The sequence below is a fragment of the Lithobates pipiens genome, unplaced genomic scaffold (assembly GCF_037356315.1).
Source record: "Lithobates pipiens isolate NorthernLeopardFrog02 unplaced genomic scaffold, aLitPip1_a1.2 Scaffold_27, whole genome shotgun sequence".
NCBI lineage: Eukaryota > Metazoa > Chordata > Amphibia > Anura > Ranidae > Lithobates > Lithobates pipiens.
The window spans coordinates 3,453,341-3,477,947 of record NW_027507788.1 but is presented as its reverse complement, the minus strand read 5'-3'; the positions used below and the strand labels follow the sequence as shown (position 1 = coordinate 3,477,947).

Genomic DNA, 24,607 nt, shown 5'->3' with positions numbered 1-24,607 from the left:
TGACCACCAATGTAAGGGGGCATTGGTCCTGCTGACCACCAATGTAAGGGGGCATTGGTCCTGCTGACCACCAATGTAAGGGGGCATTGGTCCTGCTGACCACCAATGTAAGGGGGCATTGGTCCTGCTGACCACCAATGTAAGGGGGCATTGGTCCTGCTGACCACCAATGTAAGGGGGCATTGGTCCTGCTGACCACCAATGTAAGGGGGCATTGGTCCTGCTGACCACCAATGTAAGGGGGCATTGGTCCTGCTGACCACCAATGTAAGGGGGCATTGGTCCTGCTGACCACCAATGTAAGGGGGCATTGGTCCTGCTGACCACCAATGTAAAGGGCATTGGTCCTACTGACCACCAATGTAAAGGAGGCATTGGTCCTGCTGACCACCAATGTAAGGGGGGGGGGGGCATTGGTCCTCCTGACCACCAATGGACATCTGTGTGAAATTAAACATTTTGAGGGAACATTTGAAATCTTTGCAAAGTAGAGCACAGCGGAGGGAAGTGCGGATCCTTACCTTGTCTGCATAGCAGTATTTGGCCACTTTGTGTGAATGATTAAAGGGCTGAAATGAAATAACAGAACATCAGAGATAAGTGTCCAAAAAAGTCTCATTGTGCAAACCCCACACCACACCCACCTCCGTATGTCGGGATTATTACCCCCCCTCCACACAATGCATGGACGGAGATCAGCACCTCCGTATGTCGGGATTATTACCCCCCCACCACACAATGCATGGACGGAGATCAGCACCTCCGTATGTCGGGATTATTACCCCCCCTCCACACAATGCATGGACGGAGATCAGCACCTCCGTATGTCGGGATTATTACCCCCCCTCCATACAATGCATGGACGGAGCTCAGCACCTCCATATGTCGGGATTATTACCCCCCCTCCATACAATGCATGGACGGAGCTCAGCACCTCCGTATGTCAGGATTATTACCCCCCCCCCCCCTCCACACAATGCATGGACGGAGCTCAGCACCTCCGTATGTCGGGATTATTACCCCCCCCCCTCCACACAATGCATGGACGGAGCTCAGCACCTCCGTATGTCAGGATTATTACCCCCCCTCCACACAATGCATGGACGGAGCTCAGCACCTCCATATGTCGGGATTATTACCCCCCCTCCACACAATGCATGGACGGAGCTCAGCACCTCTGTGGGAGCTGCACGTAGGGCAGCCCATTCAAATGATTGGAACGGTCTATGTGGGGGAGGCACAGAATCACATGAGAATCACATGAGAATCACATGAGAATCGCATGAGAATCGCACTTTGAAAATCAAGAAGATTAAAAGAAATCAATCTCACCGAAACCTGATATCTGATATCTTTCGTCCACACCGCTTCTCCTCCAACCACACACGGGATTTCCTCCGTCTTCTCTTTAAGTTCATGTAGTGCCTGGCACAGAACAATAGTTAGGTGAGCACGCCAGACCGCGACTTCTCAATGCCCCCCTTAGTAATGCCCCCATCCACTGACCTCAGACAAATGCCCCCATCCACTGACCTCAGACAAATGCCCCCATCCACTGACCTCAAACAAATGCCCCCATCTACTGACCTCAGACAAATGCCCCCATCCACTGACCTCAGACAAATGCCCCCATCTACTGACCTCAGACAAATGCCCCCATCCACTGACCTCAGACAAATGCCCCCATCTACTGACCTCAGACAAATGCCCCCATCCACTGACCTCAGACAAATGCCCCCATCCACTGACCTCAGACAAATGCCCCCATCCACTGACCTCAGACAAATGCCCCCATCCACTGACCTCAGACAAATGCCCCCATCTACTGACCTCAGACAAATGCCCCCATCCACTGACCTCAGACAAATGCCCCCATCCACTGACCTCAGACAAATGCCCCCATCCACTGACCTCAGACAAATGCCCCCATCCACTGACCTCAGACAAATGCCCCCATCCACTGACCTCAGACAAATGCCCCCATCCACTGATCTCTGACAAATGCCCCCATCCACTGATCTCTGACAAATGCCCCCATCCACTGACCTCAGACAAATGCGCCCATCCACTGATCTCTGATAAATGCCCCCATCCACTGACCTCAGACCAATAACCCCATCCACTGACCCCTTAGTAATGCCCCAATCCACTGATCTCTGATAAATGCCCCCATCTACTGACTTCTGATAAATGCCCACATCTACTGACCTCAGATCAATGCCCCCATCCATTGACCCCCATCCAATGACCCCCGAGTAATGCCCCCATCCAATGACCCCCGAGTAATGCCCCCATCCAATGACCCCTGATAAATGCCCCAATCCACTGATCCCTGATAAATGCCCCCATCCACTGATTCCTGGTTAATGGAAGCACCTTTGCGGGGCCATAAAGACAATTTTTAGATAAAGTGTAGAAATAGAAAAGGGTCACTTTAGGTTACAAAGATCACTGAGAGCCCCAGCAGATGGGGTGGGGTGGGCGGGGTTGGGGGTCAGTCCGGTTCAGTGACGGTGAACGCAGAGTCAGCGGATTGGCGGTGAATCATTTACAGGATCTGGCTGGGAATTTGGTGGACGGAATCATCTGATGAACCTGGAAAACGTCTCCAGAGCTAATTATTACTAATGTGACCCCGCAGCTGTCACTCTGCTTCATTCTTCCCAGGTATAATACCTCCCATCTCCGAAATGTGCTTGTGTGAGGCAGGACCGCAAAATCTACCCTGTGCACAGCGCAGGCTGATTATCCTTGGTGTCCAATGGGAAATGATCTCTCTATATACAGTAGAATATACTGGCATATATATATATAGGTCCTTGTCACTATATACTGTCCATATACAGTGCCTTGAAAAAGTATTCATACCCCTTGAAATTTTCAACATTTTCTCATGTTACAACCAAAAATTTAAATATATTTTATTGGGATTTTATGTGATGGACCAACACAAAGTGTCACATAATTGTGAAGTGGAAGGAAAATGATACAAATAAATATGTGAAAAGTGTGGGGGAGGGGCATTTGTATTCAGCCCCCTTTACTCTGATACCCCTAACTAAAATCTAGTAGAACCAATTGCCTTCAGAAGTCACCCAATTAGTAAATAAAGCCCACCTGTGTGTCATTTAATCTCAGTATAAATATGGCTGTTCTGTGAAGCCCTCATAGGTTTGTTAGAGAACCTTAGTGAACAAACAGCATCATGAAGGCCAAGGAACACACCAGACAGCTCAGGGATGAAGTTGTGGAGAAGTATAAAGCAGGGTTGGGTTATAATAAAATCTCCCCCAAGCTTTGACCATCTCACGGAGCTCTGTTCAATCCATCATCGGAGAATGGAAAGAGTATGGGCACAACCGCAAACCTACCAAGACATGGCCGTCCACCTAAACTGACCGGGCCGGGCAAGGAGAGCATTCATCAGAGAAGAGCCAAGAGGTCCATGGTGACTCTGGAGGAGCTGCAGAGATCCACAGCTCAGGGGGGAGAATCTGTCCACAGGACAACTATTAGTCGTCTCTCCACAAATCTGCCCTTTATGGAAGAGTGACAAGAAGAAAGACATTGGAGAAAGAAAGTCATAAGAAGTCCTGTTTGTAGTTTGTGAGAAGCCATGTGGGGGAGGGGGCAGCAAACATGTGGAAGAAGGTGATCTGGTCAGAGGAGACCAAAATTCTACTTTATGGCCTAAAAGAAAAACGCTATGTGTGGGGGAAACTAACACTGCCCATCCCCCGAACACACCATCCCCACCGTGAGACATGGTGGTGGCAGCATCATGTGGTGGGGATGGTTTTCTTCAGCAGGGACAGGGAAGCTGGTCAGAGTTGATGGGAAGATGGATGGAGACAAATACAGGGCAATCTTAGAAGAAAACCTGTTAGAGTCGCCAGAAGACTTGAGACCGGGGCGGAGGTTCCCCTTCCAGCAGGACAACGACCCGAAACATCCAGCCAGAGCTACAATGGAATGGTTTACATCAAAGCATATTCATGTGTTAGAATGGCCCAGTCACAGTCCAGACCTAAATCCCATTGAGAATCTGTGGCAAGACTTGAAAATTGCTCATCACAGACGCTCTCCATCCAATCTGACAGAGCTTGAGATATTCTACAAAGAAGAAGAATGGGCAGAAATGTCCTCTCTAGATGGGCAAAGCTGGTAGAGACACCCCCAAAAAGACTTGTAGAGAAAGGGGGTTCTACAAAGTATTGACTCCGGGGGGCGCCATACAAATGCCCCTCCCCCACACTTTTCACATATTTATTTGTATCATTTATCTTTTTCCTTCCACTTCACAATTATGTGACACTTTGTGTTGGTCCATCACATAAAATCCCAATAAAATACATTTATGGTTTTGGTTGTAACAAAATGTGAGGGCGTATGAATACTTTTTCAAGGCACTGTATGTAGGAGGGTCCTATGTCTGTATATGTAGGAGGGTCCTATGTCCGTATATGTAGGAGGGTCCTATGTCCGTATATGTAGGAGGGTCCTATGTCTGTATATGTAGGAGGGTCCTATGTCCGTATATGTAGGAGGGTCCTATGTCTGTATATGTAGGAGGGTCTTATGCCCGTATATGTAGGAGGGTCCTATGTCTGTATATGTAAGAGGGTCTTATGCCCGTATATGTAGGAGGGTCCTATGTCTGTATATGTAAGAGGGTCCTATGTCTGTATATGTAAGAGGGTCCTATGTCTGTATATGTAGGAGGGTCCTATGTCTGTATATGTAGGAGGGTCCTATGTCTGTATATGTAGGAGGGTCTTATGCCCGTATATGTAGGAGGGTCCTATGTCTGTATATGTAAGAGGGTCCTATGTCTGTATATGTAAGAGGGTCCTATGTCTGTATATGTAGGAGGGTCCTATGTCTGTATATGTAGGAGGGTCCTATGTCCGTATATGTAGGAGGGTCCTATGTCTGTATATGTAAGAGGGTCCTATGTCTGTATATGTAAGAGGGTCCTATGTCTGTATATGTAAGAGGGTCCTATGTCTGTATATGTAAGAGGGTCCTATGTCTGTATATGTAAGAGGGTCCTATGTCTGTATATGTAGGAGGGTCCTATGTCTGTATATGTAAGAGGGTCCTATGTCTGTATATGTAAGAGGGTCCTATGTCTGTATATGTAAGAGGGTCCTATGTCTGTATATGTAGGAGGGTCCTATGTCTGTATATGTAGGAGGGTCCTATGCCCGTATATGTAGGAGGGTCCTATGCCCGTATATGTAGGAGGGTCCTATGTCTGTATATGTAAGAGGGTCCTATGTCTGTATATGTAAGAGGGTCCTATGTCTGTATATGTAAGAGGGTCCTATGTCTGTATATGTAAGAGGGTCCTATGTCTGTATATGTAGGAGGGTCCTATGTCTGTATATGTAGGAGGGTCCTATGCCCGTATATGTAGGATGGTCCTATGTCCGTATATGTAGAAGGGTCCTATGTCCGTATATGTAGGAGGGTCCTATGTCCGTATATGTAGGAGGGTCCTATGTCCGTATATGTAGGAGGGTCCTATGTCCGTATATGTAGGATGGTCCTATGTCCGTATATGTAGAAGGGTCCTATGTCCGTATATGTAGGAGGGTCCTATGCCCGTATATGTAGCAGGCTCCTATGTTCGTATATGTAGGAGGGTCCTATGCCCGTATATGTAGGAGGGTCTTATGCCCGTATATGTAGCAGGCTCCTATGTTCGTATATGTAGGAGGGTCCTATGTCTGTATATGTAGGAGGGTCCTATGCCCGTATATGTAGGATGGTCCTATGTCCGTATATGTAGAAGGGTCCTATGTCCGTATATGTAGGAGGGTCCTATGTCCGTATATGTAGGAGGGTCCTATGTCCGTATATGTAGGAGGGTCCTATGTCCGTATATGTAGGATGGTCCTATGTCCGTATATGTAGAAGGGTCCTATGTCCGTATATGTAGGAGGGTCCTATGCCCGTATATGTAGCAGGCTCCTATGTTCGTATATGTAGGAGGGTCCTATGTCCGTATATGTAGGAGGGTCTTATGCCCGTATATGTAGGAGGGTCCTATGTCTGTATATGTAGGAGGGTCCTATGTCTGTATATGTAGGAGGGTCCTATGTCTGTATATGTAGGAGGGTCCTATGTCTGTATATGTAGGAGGGTCCTATGTCTGTATATGTAGGAGGGTCCTATGTCTGTATATGTAGGAGGGTCCTATGTCTGTATATGTAGGAGGGTCCTATGTCTGTATATGTAGGAGGGTCCTATGTCTGTATATGTAGGAGGGTCCTATGTCTGTATATGTAGGAGGGTCCTATGTCTGTATATGTAGGAGGGTCCTATGTCTGTATATGTAGGAGGGTCCTATGTCCGTATATGTAGGAGGGTCCTATGTCTGTATATGTAGGAGGGTCCTATGCCCGTATATGTAGGAGGGTCCTATGTCCGTATATGTAGGAGGGTCCTATGCCCGTATATGTAGGAGGGTCCTATGTCCGTATATGTAGGAGGGTCCTATGCCCGTATATGTAGGAGGGTCCTATGTCTGTATATGTAGGAGGGTCCTATGCCCGTATATGTAGGAGGGTCCTATGTCTGTATATGTAGGAGGGTCCTATGCCCGTATATGTAGGAGGGTCCTATGTCCGTATATGTAGGAGGGTCCTATGTCTGTATATGTAGGAGGGTCCTATGCCCGTATATGTAGGAGGGTCCTATGCCCGTATATGTAGGAGGGTCCTATGCCCATATATGTAGGAGGGTCCTATGCCCATATATGTAGGAGGGTCCTATGCCCGTATATGTAGGAGGGTCCTATGTCTGTATATGTAGGAGGGTCCTATGCCCGTATATGTAGCAGGGTCCTATGCCCGTATATGTAGCAGGGTCCTATGCCCGTATATGTAGGAGGGTCCTTATCACTATATACTATCCATATAACAGTCCTACAGAGGTCCTTACTTTCTGGAGGGCGGCTCTCTCGGGGCTGCCATGGTTGAATTCCAGGATTGGCTCATTCTTTACTTCTGCCGCTGCACAGTGATGCCATCGTAGTCTGTGGGGTACAAGAAGATGAGATTTATTGATAATCTAATGGAGATTTTGTTGGGCCTCATTACCAAAGACATTGGGACTTATTAAAGGGGGGGTGAGCTGACTTTTGATCTAACTCAGGCGTTGTTGTAACTGGTTCTGTGTTATTAAATCCCCCCCCCCCGCTTCCCCTTCAGTCTTGCCCAGGTGTAGCGGCTCCTCTCCTGGACTGAAACGGCTTCCCCAGATTTCACCGCACACTGTGAGCTTCTCGCATTGTGCATTAAAGCTGCAGCAAGTCAGATAGAGCCCCGCCCCATTTCCTGGCTGGAGGACGTCCAGCATCATCCAGCTTGAATGTCCCCATCCCTTTCATTCATTGGACTTCAGTTCAGTTCTATGAATCATGGAGCGTCGCACAATACCACACCTTTCTTCCAAATCGGAGAATCTGCTTTTTCATTTTTTTTTTCTTTTTTAGTCTCTACCATACCACTCACCCTCTCTGCCACTGCTCTGCCTGTGCTCCTTCCACTTCTGTGTTCACTGACAGCCAACATCAATCCACCCCTTCCTGTTAGTCTTGGACCCGTGTGTTTAGTCCAGGCCGTCTTGGACCCAAGTGTTTAGTCCAGGCTGTCTTGGACCCGTGTGTTTTGTCCAGGCTGTCTTGGACCCTTGTGTTTAGTCCAGGCTGTTTCGGACCCGTGGGTTTAGTCCAGGCCGTCTCGGACCCGTGTGTTTAGTCCAGGCTGCCTCAGACCCGTGGGTTTAGTCCAGGCCATCTCGGACCCGTGGGTTTAGTCCAGGCCGTCTCGGACCTGTGGGTTTAGTCCAGGCCGTCTCGGACCTGTGGGTTTAGTCCAGGCCGTCTCGGACCCGTGTGTTTAGTCCAGGCTGCCTCAGACCCGTGGGTTAAGTCCAGGCCATCTCGGACCCGTGGGTTTAGTCCAGGCCGTCTCGGACCCGTGGGTTTAGTCCAGGCCGTCTCGGACCCGTGTGTTTAGTCTAGGCTGCCTCAGACCCGTGGGTTTAGTCCAGGCCATCTCGGACCCGTGGGTTTAGTCCAGGCCATCTCGGACCCGTGGGTTTAGTCCAGGCCGTCTCGGACCCGTGGGTTTAGTCCAGGCTGTCTCGGACCCGTGTGTTTAGTCCAGGCCGCCTCGGACCCGTGTGTTTAGTCCAGGCCGTCTCAGACCCGTGTGTTTAGTCCAGGCCGCCTTGGACCCGTGTGTTTAGTCCAGGCCGCCTTGAACCCGCGTGTTTAGTCCAGGCCGTCTTGGACCCGTGTGTTTAGTCCAGGCCGCCTCGGACCCGTGTGTTTAGTTCAGGCCGCCTCGGACCCGTGTGTTTAGTCCAGGCCGCCTTGGACCCGTGTGTTTAGTCCAGGCCGCCTTGGACCCGCGTGTTTAGTCCAGGCCGTCTTGAACCCGCGTGTTTAGTCCAGGCCGCCTCGGACCCGTGTGTTTAGTTCAGGCCGCCTCGGACCCGTGTGTTTAGTCCAGGCCGCCTTGGACCCGTGTGTTTAGTCCAGGCCGCCTTGGACCCGCGTGTTTAGTCCAGGCCGTCTTGAACCCGCGTGTTTAGTCCAGGCCGTCTTGGACCCGTGTGTTTAGTCCAGGCCGCCTCGGACCCGTGTGTTTAGTCCAGGCCGCCTCGGACCCGTGTGTTTAGTCCAGGCCGCCTTGGACCCGTGTGTTTAGTCCAGGCCGTCTCAGACCCGTGTGTTTAGTCCAGGCCGTCTCAGACCCGTGTGTTTAGTCCAGGCCGTCTCGGACCTGTGTGTTTAGTCCAGGCCTTCTTGGACCCGCGTGTTTAGTCCAGGCCGCCTCGGACCCGTGTGTTGTTGGAGTTCACCATCACACTGGCTGCACCTGCACAGTGTGCACCAGAAAACCCATAGGGATGAGGGTAGTTCTTAATGAAACAGAAGTGAGCTTACCTGAAGGTCAGTAACTCGCTAAAAACCAGCAGCTGCACAGGAATAGTCTGCAGGAGCCAGAGCATTGCACCCATGATTCACTGATCTTGGTTGCAATGCTTTCTAGACTCCTATGCAAAAAAATAATAAATGCACGTTTTTTTAAATGATTATATAACGCCTAACAGAAAAACGTCCATTGAGACGAAACGTACATCGGTAGGGCAGGAAATAGAGGTGACGTCATCACGCTCGTGAGAGTCCTAGGACACTTTCGTAAGTCTTTTTTTTTTTTTTAAACTGGACGCTGTGCAATACGTTTTCCTTTTCTCGTATGATCTATGGTTGGCTTCTGTGGATACCCTGTGGTTTATCTTTGGCTCGTTTTCACCAAATGGGGGAAACCACAAGGAGGCTGGATAAATCAAGATGATCTGCACCTTAATGTGAGGGGTAATAAAGCTCACAGATGTGAGTAAAGACCTTGATAGGTCTTTGGATCTGGTAAGAAGATATTTTTGGCCTGACCTATCTAAGCACTGGGTGCGATATCACCTTTATGGACTTTGCTTTTTCTTATATATATATATATATATATTTTACAATATAATATTGGTCTGATTCAAATTTTTTGTGGACAGCGCAATATGTTTTTTATGTTTATTTTTATATATATATATATATTATATGGGAACATTTCGTTTTGTGTTTTATTTATTTTTTATGTGTACAAATGGTGGAGTCAGCCTATAAGGAGCAGCCAGTAGTCTGCAGATATGACTCCTGCGGAGTGTCGTCACCCCAATGATGCCACACCAGACATAGACCTGCGAGTAGCGAATATTAGACATGTGCAAATTGTTTCTTTCTGAAATCGTTTTTTTTTTTTTTTAACGATTATAGAACATTTTGTTCACTGGGAAATATCCGAATTCTGAAAATTCGGACGTTTTGCAAATTCAGACATTCGAAAATAAGAATGAAAATCCGAAAATACAAAAGAACAAAAATCCGAAAAATAGGAACGAAAATCCAAAAATTGGAAAATCTTTATAATGACTAACTAATAGTAACTTAACTATTACTAACTATTAAATTACAGGCATTGGAATTTCCTTTCAAATTTGGCTGTTAGTGAACGTACCGAATATGAATTTATCCGAAGTTACAAATTATCCGAAATAATGCTGCATCTAAAAACGAATGGAAAGTAACAAATTAATAATAATAAACAACAATAATAAAAAATGTTTTATTATTATTTGTTGTTAATAATTTGAATACCGCATCTAAAACGAATGGAACGTAACGAAATAATAATAAAAACAATATTAATAAAAAAAATTTTATTATTATTTCGAATGCCACATCTAAAAACGAATGGAACAGAATGAATAATAATAAATAACAATAATAATAAAAATGTTTTAGTATTATTTATTATTAATTTGTTCTGTTCCATTCGTTTAGATGCGACATTCGTAACTTCGGATAAATTCGTATTTGTTAAGTTCAATAACAGCCAAATTTGAAAGGAAATTCCAATACCTATAATGTAATAGTTATTATTTTGAATTGGCTATTACTAACTATTAAAAATTATAGGTATTGGAATTTCCTTTCAAATTTGGCTGTTAGTGAACGTACCGAATATGAATTTATCCGGAGTTACGAATTATCCGAAATAACGAATGCCGCATCTAAACAAATGCAACGTAACTTTTTTTTATAATATTAATAATAATAATAATAATTAATAATAAATAATTTATTATTAAATAATCATTTCTTCTTATTATTATTTATTATTATTATTATTATTTTGTTCTGTTCCATTTGTTTAGATGCGGCATCCGTTATTTTGGATAATTTGTAACTTCGGATAAATTCGCATTCTTTACGTTCAACTAACAGCCAAATTTCAAAGGAAATTCCAATACCTATAACTGAATAGTTATTATTTAGAATTTTAGAATTTTCGTTCTTTCAAATTTTTGGATTTTTTTTTGTTTTCGGATTTTCGAATTCCAAAAAAAACTAATTAAACGAAAACAAACTCATTTTTTTGGCAGTGCGCGTGTCTAGCGGACATTACTCATGGGCGGCTCAGGAAGCCTGGGGCTTCTCATGCAGATGGTTTGAGCTGTGACACCGGTCGGGGTTCTGCGCCCCTCAGCACAGCACACTGGGAGGGTGGTGGGAACCGGTTCTGCCGCTCTGCTGGTGCCTGGAGGACTGAACCTCCCGAGGTTCATCAGGAGAAACAAACATATCTCTATTGCGTTGGCACTGTTTAGTAGACAACAATCGGATGATAACATGTCAGCTGACTCCCTTATTATGATAGATAAATCCCCGGAGCCGGATGTCCAACAAAAAGCCCCCATTGGCCCACCCCGACCCTCGGGGGGAGGGAAATGGATTTGTTTTGTACACATTCACTGATCCGGGATAAAACAATAAATATTTGTTTCGTTTTGGGTAAATATGAAGTATCGCACATGTAGTCTCTCGTCCAGCCAGCAGGTGGAGCTGCTGTCTCCTTTTCACATTATTATCCTGATGACTTTTTTTAGCTGTGAGCAAATGTTATAAAACTCAGAGCGGTGACTCCGCCCCTTTCGGAGGGTGGAGGTTTCAAGCAGAAAAAGGGAGCTGCAAAGCAAGTTTTATATTGTGTGTGTATATATATATATATATATATATATATATATATATATATATATATATATATCCTTATATAACCCGTAGTGAGCCCTCTGTCTTTTAGTCAATGTTTATTTGCGTATTCGGTGAACGAGATAACACAGCAATGTAAAAATTGCCCCCTCATGAACTCCTGTCACCCCCTCCCCCTCTGTAAGGAGGATGGAAACCTGAACAACGAACTCCTCCCATTTTGAAGGTGTATCAGTTCCACATAACCAATGCCTGCTGATCCTGCCAGAAATCGTGTCAGCTGATCACTTCCTGTGCTCTCTGCCTCTGGTGGCTAATATTATCCTCTCCTTGGACTATAGAACACCTCCCCTGTGTTCTGGAGATGGGGTGTTCTGTAGTCCGGTACCAGGGTCACTTTAGGACTGGCTCACCGGGCACAGCCTCATTCACACAGCCGCAGAGGGCCGTACATCACCGGGGAGCTGCATGTTCCTGCAGCTGGGACTGTATATTGGTGTGGGCACAGCGAGGGAGGGCAGTATATGGGCACAGCGGGGAGGGCAGTATATTGGCACAGCATGGAAGGGCAGTATATGGGCACAGCGGGGGAGGGAAGTACATGGGCATAGCATAGGAGGATGGTATATGGGTACAGGGAGGAGGGCAGTATATGAGCACAACATGGAAGAACAGTATATGGGCACAGTGGGGGAGGGCAGTATATGGGCACAGCATGGAAGGGTAGTATGGTAGTATATGGGCACAGCGGGGGAGAGCAGTATATGAGCACAGCATGGGAGGGCAGTATATGGGTAAGGGGGGGCAGTTTATGGGAACAGTGAGGGAGGGCAGTTAATGGGTATGGGGATAAGTGCAGTATATGGCCACAGCATGGGAGGGCAGTATATGAGCACAGCATGGAAGGGCAGTATATGGGCACAGTGGGGGGGCAGTATATGGGCACAGCATAGAGGGGCAGTACATGGGCACAGCTGGGACAGGCAGTATATGGGCATAGGATACGTGGACAGTATATGGGTAAGGGCGGGTAGTATATGGGTACGGGGAGGAGGGAAGTATATGGGCACAGTATGGAAGGGCAGTATATGGGTACGGCGGGAGGGCAGTACATGGGCACAGCCGGGGAGGGCAGTATATGGGCACAGCAGGGGAGGGTAGCATATGGGCACAGTATGGAAGGGCAGTATATGGGTACAGCGGGAGGGCAGGATATGGGCACAGCAGGGGAGGGAAGTACATGGGCACAGCATAGGAGGGCAGTATATGGGCACAGTAGGGGGGGTAGTATATGGGCACAGCATGGAAGGGCAGTATATGGGCACAGCGGAGGAGGGCAGTATATGGGCACAGCGGAGGAGGGCAGTATATGGGCACAGCGGAGGAGGGCAGTATATGGGCACAGCAGGGTGTTGCTGTCATTTAGGAGCACATGACACATGTCAGCCCAGTAAGGGGGAGCGGAGTGTCAGTCTATTGAGGGGGAGGGGGTTTTTGTGATGGGGGGTGTCAGTCTATAGAAGGGGGGTGATCAGTGATGAGGGAGGATCAGTCTATAGAAGGGGGGGATCAGTGATGGGGGGTAGTCTATAGAAGGGGGGGTGTCCAGTGATGGGGGGGGGGTGTCAATCTATAGAAGGGGGGGATTAGTGATGGGGGGATCAGTCTATAGAAGGGGGGGATTAGTGATGGGGGGATCAGTCTATAGAAGGGGGGATTAGTGATGGGGGGATCAGTTTATAGAAGGGGGGATCAGTGATGGGGGGTGTCAGTCTATAGAAGGGGGGTCAGTGATGGGGGGTGTCAGTCTATAGAAGGGGGGTCAGTGATGGGGGATCAGTCTATAGAAGGGGGGGGTCAGTGATGGGGGGGTGTCAGTCTATAGAAGGGGGGGTCAGTGATGGGGGGGTGTCAGTCTATAGAAGGGGGGGTCAGTGATGGGGGGGTGTCAGTCTATAGAAGGGGGGGATTAGTGATGGGGGGGTCAGTGATGGGGGGTGTCAGTCTATAGAAGGGGGGGTCAGTGATGGGGGTGTCAGTCTATAGAGGGGGGGGTCAGTGATGGGGGGGTGTTAGTCTATAGAAGGGGGGATTAGTGATGGGGGGATCAGTCTATAGAAGGGGGGGTCAGTGATGGGGGGGTGTCAGTCTATAGAAGGGGGGGTCAGTGATGGGGGGTGTCAGTCTATAGAAGGGGGGGTCAGTGATGGGGGGATCAGTCTATAGAAGGGGGGGTCAGTGATGGGGGGGGTGTCAGTCTATAGAAGGGGGGGTCAGTGATGGGGGGGTGTTAGTCTATAGAAGGGGGGATTAGTGATGGGGGGATCAGTCTATAGAAGGGGGGGATCAGTGATGGGGGGTGTCAGTCTATAGAAGGGGGGGTCAGTGATGGGGGGGTGTCAGTCTATAGAAGGGGGGGGTCAGTGATGGGGGGATCAGTCTATAGAAGGGGGGGTCAGTGATGGGGGGATCAGTCTATAGAAGGGGGGGTCAGTGATGGTGGGTGTCAGTCTATAGAAGGGGGGGGGTGATTAGTGATGGGGGGGAATCAGTGATGGGGGGGATCAGTCTATAGAAGGGGGGGATCAGTGATGGGGGGTGTCAGTCTATAGAAGGGGGGGTCAGTGATGGGGGGGTGTCAGTCTATAGAAGGGGGGGGGTCAGTGATGGGGGGATCAGTCTATAGAAGGGGGGGTCAGTGATGGGGGGATCAGTCTATAGAAGGGGGGGTCAGTGATGGTGGGTGTCAGTCTATAGAAGGGGGGGGGTGATTAGTGATGGGGGGGAATCAGTGATGGGGGGATCAGTCTATAGAAGGGGGGGGATCAGTGATGGGGGGGTCAGTCTATAAAAGGGGGATACTCACCCCGAGCGGGTCACCAGCCTCCTCACATGCAGCATGACTCCGGGATGTGTCCTTCTCTCGGCACCCTAGGGGGAGGAGCCTGGCATGTAACGCCGCTCCCTGTTGGTTGGAGGAGGGGAGGGGGCGGGGAGTAGTAGACAGTCCGGATAATATAATGATGATATTTTATATATCGGGGAGATGAGGGGCGGGGCCGGCAGGCGTCCTCCTCTCCGATAGGTGGGAGGGTACAGAGGCCAGGCTGTGGATTGGTCGGATCTCTCTTCTCCTTCACAGCATACAATGTATCCGATAAGGGAATGTCAGAAGGCGACCAATCACAGAGCTCCTTTCTCTGACAGCTCAGTCTCGGACTGAACCATCATACAGATGGGGGGGGCGGTATGTAATGGATTGTTCCGTTTTCTCTGTACCCCGGATTTATCATTTTATATTTACTTTTATATAAGACACGGACCGCCCATCCCGACGGCCGGTGAGGAATATTGGGGGGGGTGAAGGGATCTGTATGTGGGAGAACCAAAGGCTGGTACGTATCCAGCCAATCACAGGGGATCCTGGGGAGTTTCTATCCAATGGGAGCGCTGGTTGGGGCAGACGCCCTCGTTTGCTGCCAGTGCTGTGCAGATAAGGGGAGGGGCGGTAGGGGGCGCTGTGTGGCAGCACATGGAGGGGGCGTGTCTGATGGTGCTGTGTATAGGAGATACATTGTATCTTATGTAAAGTGTTACATTGTGTGTGCAATCATGTGACTATTATATATGACTAGAATAATACAATTATATTATAATAATTAAATATGATAAAATAATAAAATAAAATATAATAATAAAATATAAATATAATTAATAATAAAATATATTATTATATTTATATTTTATTATTAATTATGTTTTAGTATTATATTAATATTTTATTATTATACTTATAATAAATATAATAATAAAATATAAATATAATAATATAATAAATATAATAATATAGGGGTCCATTCACATCACAAAAAGGGCATCCACTGGGTTTTTTTTTTCTTTTCATTTGCACGCATTTGATGCATTTCTTTGTGCGTTTTCATACCCTTGAAGCGCGGTATTCCATCTGCGTTTGTCCTTTCAGGTCACTTCCTTCTTTCTTTCTTTCTTTGGGCTTCTATGTGCATTGCGGTGTGTTTGTGCGTTTTTGGTGGCGTGCTGTACTATTTTTTTTTTTTTGCCCAGTAAGCTCCGGTTCACACCGAATGCGGATCTGAAATCGCGCTGCTTTCAAAGCCGCCGGTCGGAGTCGCACTGATTTGAACGGTTCCATAGCCAGAAATAGGGTGCCACTCTTCATGCAACTTTGATCTGTCAAATCTCATGACACGTGGCAGCGGTGGGAACCCAGCCCAGAGGATTTTCTGCACTTTGGACTGTCTGTGCAGTTAGAAGACCGTCAACAATGCATTGCATCCCCGCTACACCCGGTGTGATTGGGCCCCTGAGGGGCGCAGATCACACTGACCACCGACCTCTCTCATCACCTGCAGACCAGGAAAGATTGGGGGGGGGGGAGTAGTGATTGGATGAGGAGGAGACAATCGGCACCTTTTCCATTTTCCTTCAATAAAAAAAATAAACATAAAAGCTCGGGGTTGGGGTCCTTGGCATCTATGTATGTGACCATAGTGTGTGCACCCCAAAGCTCAAACACATTTATGTGCGTGGTGTATATATACTGACAGTCTCAATACAGCAGTGGGTGGAGTCATAACGGCAGATTGGTGTCAGTAGTTTATTTTTTACGATTTATATTTTAGCAGAAAAAAAGTTAAATATGTTTTTATTTGGTGAAATATCAGGAGTCTAAACAGGAACAATATGTGATAAAAAGGGTGGGTAGGTTGTGCCCAGGCAAACCTGGCACACCCTGTCCGCCCGCCTATGTTTATGACTGTAATCTGCGAACGTTCAGATAAGAAAACATTGTCTAAATACAAGAGAAAGGTGTTAGAATTTTATTATTGGCGTCCTTTATTACAGGAAGTCTCACACTGGATGACTGCACAGATCTGGAGAAATGCATAAAGACCGCCCACTGCTGCTCTCTCTCCTTGTGCAGGGGGGCTGGTCTTGTCTCCACCCCCTCCTGTAGTTTTCTGTAGTGGGTGGGGCTTGATAGGCTCCTCCCACATATCTGCTCTCTCCTTGTACAGGGTAAACTGGTCTTGTCTCCACCCCTCCTGTAGTTTTCTGTAGTGGGTGGAGCCTGTTGGGCCCCTCTCACAGCTCTGCTCTCTTTATGCAGGGAGGCTGGTCTTGTCTCTGCCCCTCCTGTAGTTTTCTGTAGTGGGTGGAGCCTGTTGGGCCCCTCTCACAGCTCTGCTCTATTTATGCAGGGGGGCTGGTCTTGTCTCTGCCCCTCCTGTAGTTTTCTGTAGTGGGTGGAGCCTGCCGGCCCCTCCCACCTGTCTGTTCTCTATGATATAAGGTGACTGTTATTTTACAACCAAAATATCTGGGTTTGAAAAAAGCATTTGATGCACAGAAAGTGGATTTACCTTTTGTGGCTCTTGAGGATGTGGTATATTTCAATGATAGTTTTTGCTGTAAAGAGACCTGATCTCTCCTCGCCCCTCTATATTTGCCTCTTCAGGGCTCCCCTGTAGCCACCACTGCCAAACACTCGGTGCTTCCAGGTATGGCGGGCATGAGACCACTCCCATGGTGCCACGAGTGCTTGGGCCGTGCATCCAATGGCTAGGCTGAGCGCCATCACATGCTGAGTCTAAAACTGACTGGCTGATGGGACATGATCCGGGCCGGGACAAGGGGTGGGCAGGAGGAGCGGGTGCCCTGGGCAGTGTGGTATCATGTGAGGGGGGGGTACCATATGGAAATTGGGGGGATTTGTGCTGAGAAGAGGACTTTGGGGGACAGCAGAGGGTAAAAATTGTTTTAGGAGGGCAAATTTAGGGAGATGTTCTAGGAGTAGTAATTTGGAGGGTAATTTGGGGGGGATTTGTGTTGGGAGGGGGGGGGGATTTGGGGAGTTTCAGCTATAAAAGTAATATGGTAGAGGGGAAATATTATTATTTTTTGGTGGGGGGGGGGGGTGGGTTTGCACTGGTAGGGATGATTGGATGAACGGAAATTTGGGGGGGCGTTCGTGCTAGGATAGGATATTAGGGGAGGGGGGGGATTTGTGCTTGGAGGGGAAATTTGAGGAGTAGAGGATTAGTGGTGCTAGGAAGGGGGTTTTTTTTGGGGGGGGGGTGGATTTGTACCAGAGGGATAGGGAACTTATGCTCAGGGGTAAGCATGCAGATTGGTGCTTGATTTATTTATTTATTTATTTGGGGGGGGGGGGACCTTTGCTGACATATAATGCTCATACATCTTGGAGGGGACCCAATTTGGCACGTTTCCATTATGAACGCTGCTGCCAGGCTCATCCACCTCACAAACCGCTCAGCGTCTGCTATACCCCTCTCTGCCAATCCCTCCATTGGCTGCCACTCAGCCAACGAATTAAATTCAAGATACTAACTGTAACTTACAAAGCCACCCACAACTCTGCCCCCCAGCTACATCACTGACCTCGTCTCCAAATACCAACCTAATCGTTCTCCTCGCCCCTCCCAGAACCTCCTGCTGTCAAACTCCCTCGTCACCTCATCCCATGCCTGCCATCAGGACTTCTCCAGAGCCTCTCCCATCCTCTGGAACACTCTACCCCAATCTGTCCGATTTTCTCCAACTTTATCCACTTTCAGACGATCCCTGAAAACTCATCTCTTCAGAGAAGCTTATCCGGCCCTCCCACCTAACAACTGTACGTTTGTCTTCTCCATCAGTCCATCCCCCCACAGTTATTACCTCTTGGATCTCTTGACCTTCCGTCTTAGATTGTAAGCTGTAAGGATCAGGGCCCTCTGATTGCTCCTGTATTATAGTGTATTGTATTTGTACTGTCTACTCTCAAGTTGTAAAGCGCTATGTAAACTGTTGGCGCTATACAAATCCTGTATAATAATGTTTGCCCCGGGCTCTAGATGACCTTGTCCCGCCACTGGGCATGACGAAACGTATGCACAGCACTGTGTACATTCCAAAGAAGATTGTGAGCAGGCAGAGATAGATTTGTTTCATTGCAGAAGAGACACGGCATGTCTACATCGTTATATATAGATATACAGTGGTGTGAAAAAGTGTTTGCCCCCTTCCTCATTTCCTGTTCCTTTGCATGTTTGTCACACTTAAGCGTTTCGGAACATCAAACCAATTTAAACAATAGTCAAGGACAACACAAGTAAACACAAAATGCAATTTGTAAATGAAGGTGTTTATTATTAAATGTGAAAAAAAAGGCCTAGCCAAAGTCCTGACCTGAATCCTATTGAGATGTTGTGGTATGACCTTAAAAAGGCCGTTCATGCTCGAAAACCCTCTAATGTAACTGAATTAGGACAATTCTGCAAAGATGAGTGGGCCAAAATTCCTCCAGGACGCTGTAAAAGCCTCATTGCACGTTATCGCAAACGCTTGGTTGCAGTTGTTGCTGCTAAGGGTGGCCCAACCAGTTATTAGGTTTAGGGGGCAATCACTTTTTCACACAGGGCCATGATGGTTTGGATTTTTTTTCACCTTTAATAATAAACACCTTCATTTACAAATTGCATTTTGTGTTTACTTGTGTTGTCCTTGACTATTGTTTAAATTGGTTTGATGTTCCGAAACACTTAAGTGTGACAAACATGCAAAGAAACAGGAAATGAGGAAGGGGGCAAACACTTTTTCACACCACTGTAAAGGTACAGCTCTGGGATTATTGATATAAAGGCACAGCTCTGGGATTGGTGATATAAAGGCAAATCTCTGGGATTGGAGATATAAAGGCACATCTCTAGGATTGGAGATATAAAGGTACAGTTCTGGGATTGGTGATATAAAGGCACAGCTCTGGGATTGGAGATATAAAGGCACATCTCTGGGATTGGAGATATAAAAGTACAGTTCTGGGATTGGTGATGTAAAGGTACAGCTCTGGGATTGGTGATATAAAGGTACAGCCCTGGGATTGGAGATATAAAGGCACAGCTCTGGTATTGGAGATATGAAGGCACAGCTCTGGTATTGGAGACATAAAGGTACAGCTCTGGGATTGGAGATATAAAGGTACAGCCCTGGGATTGGAGATATAAAGGCACAGCTCTGGTATTGGAGATATGAAGGCACAGCTCTGGTATTGGAGATATAAAGGTACAGCTCTGGGATTGTAGATATAAAGGTACAGCTCTGGTATTGGAGATATAAAGGTATAGCTCTGGTATTTGAGATATAAAGGTACAGCTCTGCGATTGGAGATATAAAGGCACAGCTCTCAGGTTGGAGATATAAAGGTACAGCTCTGGGGTTGGAGATATAGAGGCACAGCTCTGGGATTGGAGATATAGAGGCACAGCTCTGGGATTGGATATATAAAGGCACAGCTCTGGTATTGGAGATATAAAGGTACAGCTCTGGGATTGGAGATATAAAGGTACAGCTCTGGTATTGGAGATATAAAGGTATAGCTCTGGTATTTGAGATATAAAGGTACAGCTCTGCGATTGGAGATATAAAGGCACAGCTCTCAGGTTGGAGATATAAAGGTACAGCTCTGGGGTTGGAGATATAGAGGCACAGCTCTGGGATTGGAGATATAGAGGCACAGCTCTGGGATTGGAGATATAAAGGCACAGCTCTGATATTGGAGATATAAAGGTACAGCTCTGGGATTGGAGATATAAAGGTACAGTTCTGGGATTGGTGATATAAAGGCACAGCTCTGAGATTGGTGATATAAAGGCACAGCTCTGGGATTGGAGATATAAAGGCACAGCTCTGGGATTGGAGATATAAAGGCACAGCTCTGGAATTGGAGATATAAAGGTACAGTTCTGGGATTGGTGATATAAAGGCACAGCTCTGGGATTGGTGATATAAAGGCACAGCTCTGGGATTGGGGATATAAAGGCACAGCTCTGGGATTGGAGATATAAAGGCACAGCTCTGGGATTGGAGATATAAAGGCACAGCTCTGGGATTGGAGATATAAAGGCACAGCTCTGGGATTGGAGATATAAAGGCACAGCTCTGGGATTGGAGATATAAAGGCACAGCTCTGGGATTGGAGATATAAAGGCACAGCTCTGGGATTGGTGATATAAAGGCACAGCTCTGGGATTGGAGATATAAAGGCACAGCTCTGGGATTGGAGATATAAAGGCACAGCTCTGGGATTGGAGATATAAAGGCACAGCTCTGGGATTGGATTGGTATATTTGGATACATTTGGGATCTATAAGTCACATGACTCGGGATATTTGTTATATTTGGATATTTTGTATTTATATGTAATTATCAGAGTTCTGATCACAACACAGAAATACAACAAATACGTTTCGGGCTCTCGCTGGGATTTCCCCGCAGATCCGAAATCCGAGATACGAAAAAAACTGAAACTTGTTAACCCTTTCTGTGCCAGGCTGAAATCTCCCCGATGGGATACAGATTGCCAAAATAAACCTTACAGGGGTTATAACCATTGGCAGTTTCTCCATAAGGGGCGCCCCCCAATCCATATGCCCAGCCCCCTAATCTACATGCAGGGCACCGCCCCAATCCATACGCCCGGCCCCCTAATCTACATGCAGGGCACCGCCCCAATCCATAACACATATGCTGCCCATATTTGGCCTAATCTACATGCAGGGCACCGCCCCAATCCATACGCCCGGCCCCCTAATCTACATGCAGGGCACCGCCCCCAATCCATACGCCCAGCCCCCAAATCTACATGCAGGGCACCGCCCCCAATCCATATGCCCGTCCCCTAATCTACATGCAGGGCACAATTTATATATTGTGGGGTCTCCAGTCCGGTATTTATATATTGTGGGGTCTCCAGTCTGGTATTTATATATTGTGGGGTCACCAGTCTGGTATTTGTATATTGTGGGGTCACCAGTCCGGTATTTATATATTGTGGGGTCTCCAGTCCGGTATTTATATATTGTGGGGTCTCCAGTCTGGTATTTATATATTGTGGGGTCACCAGTCCAGTATTTGTATATTGTGGGGTCACCAGTCCGGTATTTAAATATTGTGGGGTCACCAGTCCAGTATTTGTATATTGTGGGTTCACCAGTCTGGTATTTATATATTGTGGGGTCTCCAGTCCAGTATTTATATATTGTGGGGTCACCAGTCCATTATTTATATATTGTGGGGTCACCAGTCCATTATTTATATATTGTGGGGTCACCAGTCCGGTATCTGTATATTGTGGGGTCACCAGTCCGGTATTTGTATATTGTGGGGTCACCAGTCCGGTATTTGTATATTGTGGGGTCACCAGTCCGGTATTTGTATATTGTGGGGTCACCAGTCCGGTATTTGTATATTGTGGGGTCACCAGTCCGGTATTTATATATTGTGGGGTCACCAGTCCGGTATTTGTATATTGTGGGGTCACCAGTCCGGTATTTATATATTGTGGGGTCACCAGTCCAGTATTTGTATATTGTGGGGTCACCAGTCCAGTATTTGTATATTGTGGGGTCACCAGTCCAGTATTTGTATATTGTGGGGTCTCCAGTCCGGTATTTGTATATTGTGGGGTCACCAGTCCGGTATTTATATATTGTGGGGTCACCAGTCCGGTATTTATATATTGTGGGGTCACCAGTCCGGTATTTATATAATGAAATCATATCCCCTCTCAGGCGTCTCTTCTCCAGAGAGAATAAGTTCAGAGCTCACAACCTTTCCTCATAACTAATATCCTCCAGACCCTTTATTAGCTTTGTTGCCCTTCTTTGTAGTCGCTCCATTTCCAGTACATCCTTCCTGAGGACTGGAGCCCAGAACTGGACAGTATACTCCAGGTGCGGCCGGACCAGAGTCTTGTAGAGGGGAGAATTATCCTTTTATCTCTGGAGTTGATCCCTTTTTAATGCCAATATTCTGTTTGCTTTGTTAGCAGCAGATTGGCATTGCTGAGCCCATCATCTACTAGGACCCCCAGGTCCTTCTCCATCCTAGACCCCCCCAGAGGTTCCCCTCCCCCCAGCTCCTTCTCCATCCTAGACCCCCCCAGAGGTTCCCCTCCCCCCAGGTCCTTCTCCATCCTAGACCCCCCCAGAGGTTCCCCTCCCCCCAGCTCCTTCTCCATCCTAGACCCCCCCAGAGGTTCCCCTCCCCCCAGGTCCTTCTCCATCCTAGACCCCCCCAGAGGTTCCCCTCCCCCCAGTCTATAGATTGTATTCAGATTTTTACCACCTAAATGCATTATTTTACATTTCTCTACATTGAACCTCATTTGTCATGTAGTTGCCCCTCCCCCTCATGTATTCAGATCTTCTTGCAAGGTTATTGGTCTGTTTAGCTTAGTATTGTCCACAAATACAGAGATTGAGCTGTTTCCCCCATCCCCCTCCTCCAGGTCGTTTATGAACAAATTAAATAGGATTGGTTCCAGCACAGAACCCTGGGGGACCCCACTACCCACCCCCGACCATTCCGAGTGCTCCCCATTTATCACCACCCTCTGAACTCCCCTTGTAGCCGGTTGAACCCGTAATACCCGGATATCTAAATGAAGGAACAATTTGTAGCCTGGAATCCGGGCTACAATTATGTGAATTATGTGTCTCATGTTGGAATTATTGAGGACTATCAATTGTTTTGATGATATCTGTCGAGATGTTTTTTTATTATATTACATTATATATACCTTCTCTACCAATTTATATGTATATATGCCCTTTGTGATAAAACGGTTATTATGCTCATTCATTTAGTAGTGTGCTTCATATAAAGTCCCACAATCTCTTTCCTTTTTCATATATACTCAACACTTAATTTGTACAGCACTTTCCCCCCTGGGGACTCCATACACTGAGAAGGTGGGGCAGACATCTTGGAGAGGCGTTGGCCGGGAATCGAACCCGGGTCATCTGCTTAGAAAGCAGCTGTGCTCACCACTGCACCACCAACGCAAAAAAGTGGCATGTTTTTTTTAGTGTGGGAGGAAACCGGAGAACCCGGAGGAAACCCACGCAAGCACAGGGAGAACATGCAAACTCCATGCAGATAGTGTCCTGGTCAGGATGTGAACCATGGACCCCAGTGCTGCAAGGCTCACCACTAAGCCTCTGTGCTGCCCATATTTGGCCTCTGTTCTATAAGGCCCGCCCCCGCAGAGCAGGGTCTTCTGCCCTCACGTCTCTACACCCCTGCTCCTCTGCCCCTGCTCCTCTCTACTCACCTGCTCTTCTGCCCCACCACTCTACTCCCCTTCCCCCACCTCTCTAACCCCCCCCCCCCCACTGCCACCACCTCTCTACTCCCCTTCCCCCACCTTTCTAACCCCCCCCTTCTTCCCCCACCTTTCTAACCCCCCCCTTCTGCCCCCACCTCTCTACTCCCCTGCCCCCACCTTTCTAACCCCCCCCTTCTGCCCCCACCTCTCTCTACTCACCTGCTCTTCTGCCCCACCTCTCTACCCCCCCTGCCCTTCTGCACCCACCTCTCTACCCCCGGTCAATTAAATTGGGCGGAGATTGGTACCTTGAAGTCACCTGGCCAAAGCTGGCAGTGGCTCCGGGACACCATAGCGCTGGAGTGCTATAAAAAGTAAAGATTTGATTTAAGACTCCTGGCAGTCCTCCTTGGTCGCCCTGCGCTTCTTCACTACCTGGAATAATTCTTGTAGGTGAAGACGGGTTTGAGGATTATTAGGAGTTTTATCATTGGGATCAACAGTCAGTGTTGCCGTTTGTTGATTAATGCTGGAATCCGATTGTGCATGGAAGTGATCAGTCACCGGTGACCTAAGGAAAATTGGTAATGACAAGATACTACCATTCTTTGGCATGAAGTTGCTGTGATCCCAAGGAGGCGTGGCTCTGGGAATGTTGACGCCAGTCCTGTCCAAAGCTCTTTTCACTTTTCTCCTACGACGTAGCACTCTGGGATGGTGAATAAATGTACTCCATTGTGGCCTAAGGCCGGAATCCATTGTTGGGGTCGTGGATTTGCTTGGAAGGTTCTCCTCACTCCCAGGCCTAGTGTCCTTCCCGATAGGTGTCCCGCTGGGAA

General features: G+C 47.4%; 1 protein-coding gene and 1 non-coding gene across 2 annotated transcripts in view; both read right to left on the bottom strand.

Moving 5' to 3' along the window:
• ALDH4A1 (aldehyde dehydrogenase 4 family member A1) overlaps positions 1 to 14,645 on the bottom strand; it is a 44,194-nt gene extending 29,549 nt beyond the window's left edge. The window contains exons 1-4 of the mRNA XM_077456323.1: positions 14,487 to 14,645; positions 6,949 to 7,042; positions 1,333 to 1,425; positions 522 to 569 (exon numbers count right to left, since the gene is read on the bottom strand). Of these exons, the coding sequence (XP_077312449.1) occupies positions 522 to 569; positions 1,333 to 1,425; positions 6,949 to 7,042; positions 14,487 to 14,521 (270 nt within the window). The 5' untranslated portion in view covers positions 14,522 to 14,645. The remainder of the gene's footprint in view (positions 1 to 521; positions 570 to 1,332; positions 1,426 to 6,948; positions 7,043 to 14,486) is intronic.
• Positions 14,646 to 23,433: 8,788 nt separating this feature from the next.
• TRNAR-UCU (transfer RNA arginine (anticodon UCU)) lies at positions 23,434 to 23,505 on the bottom strand. Its single transcript has one exon. It is a non-coding gene; the product is annotated as a tRNA-Arg (tRNA).
• Between the last annotated feature and the right edge of the window lie 1,102 nt (positions 23,506 to 24,607).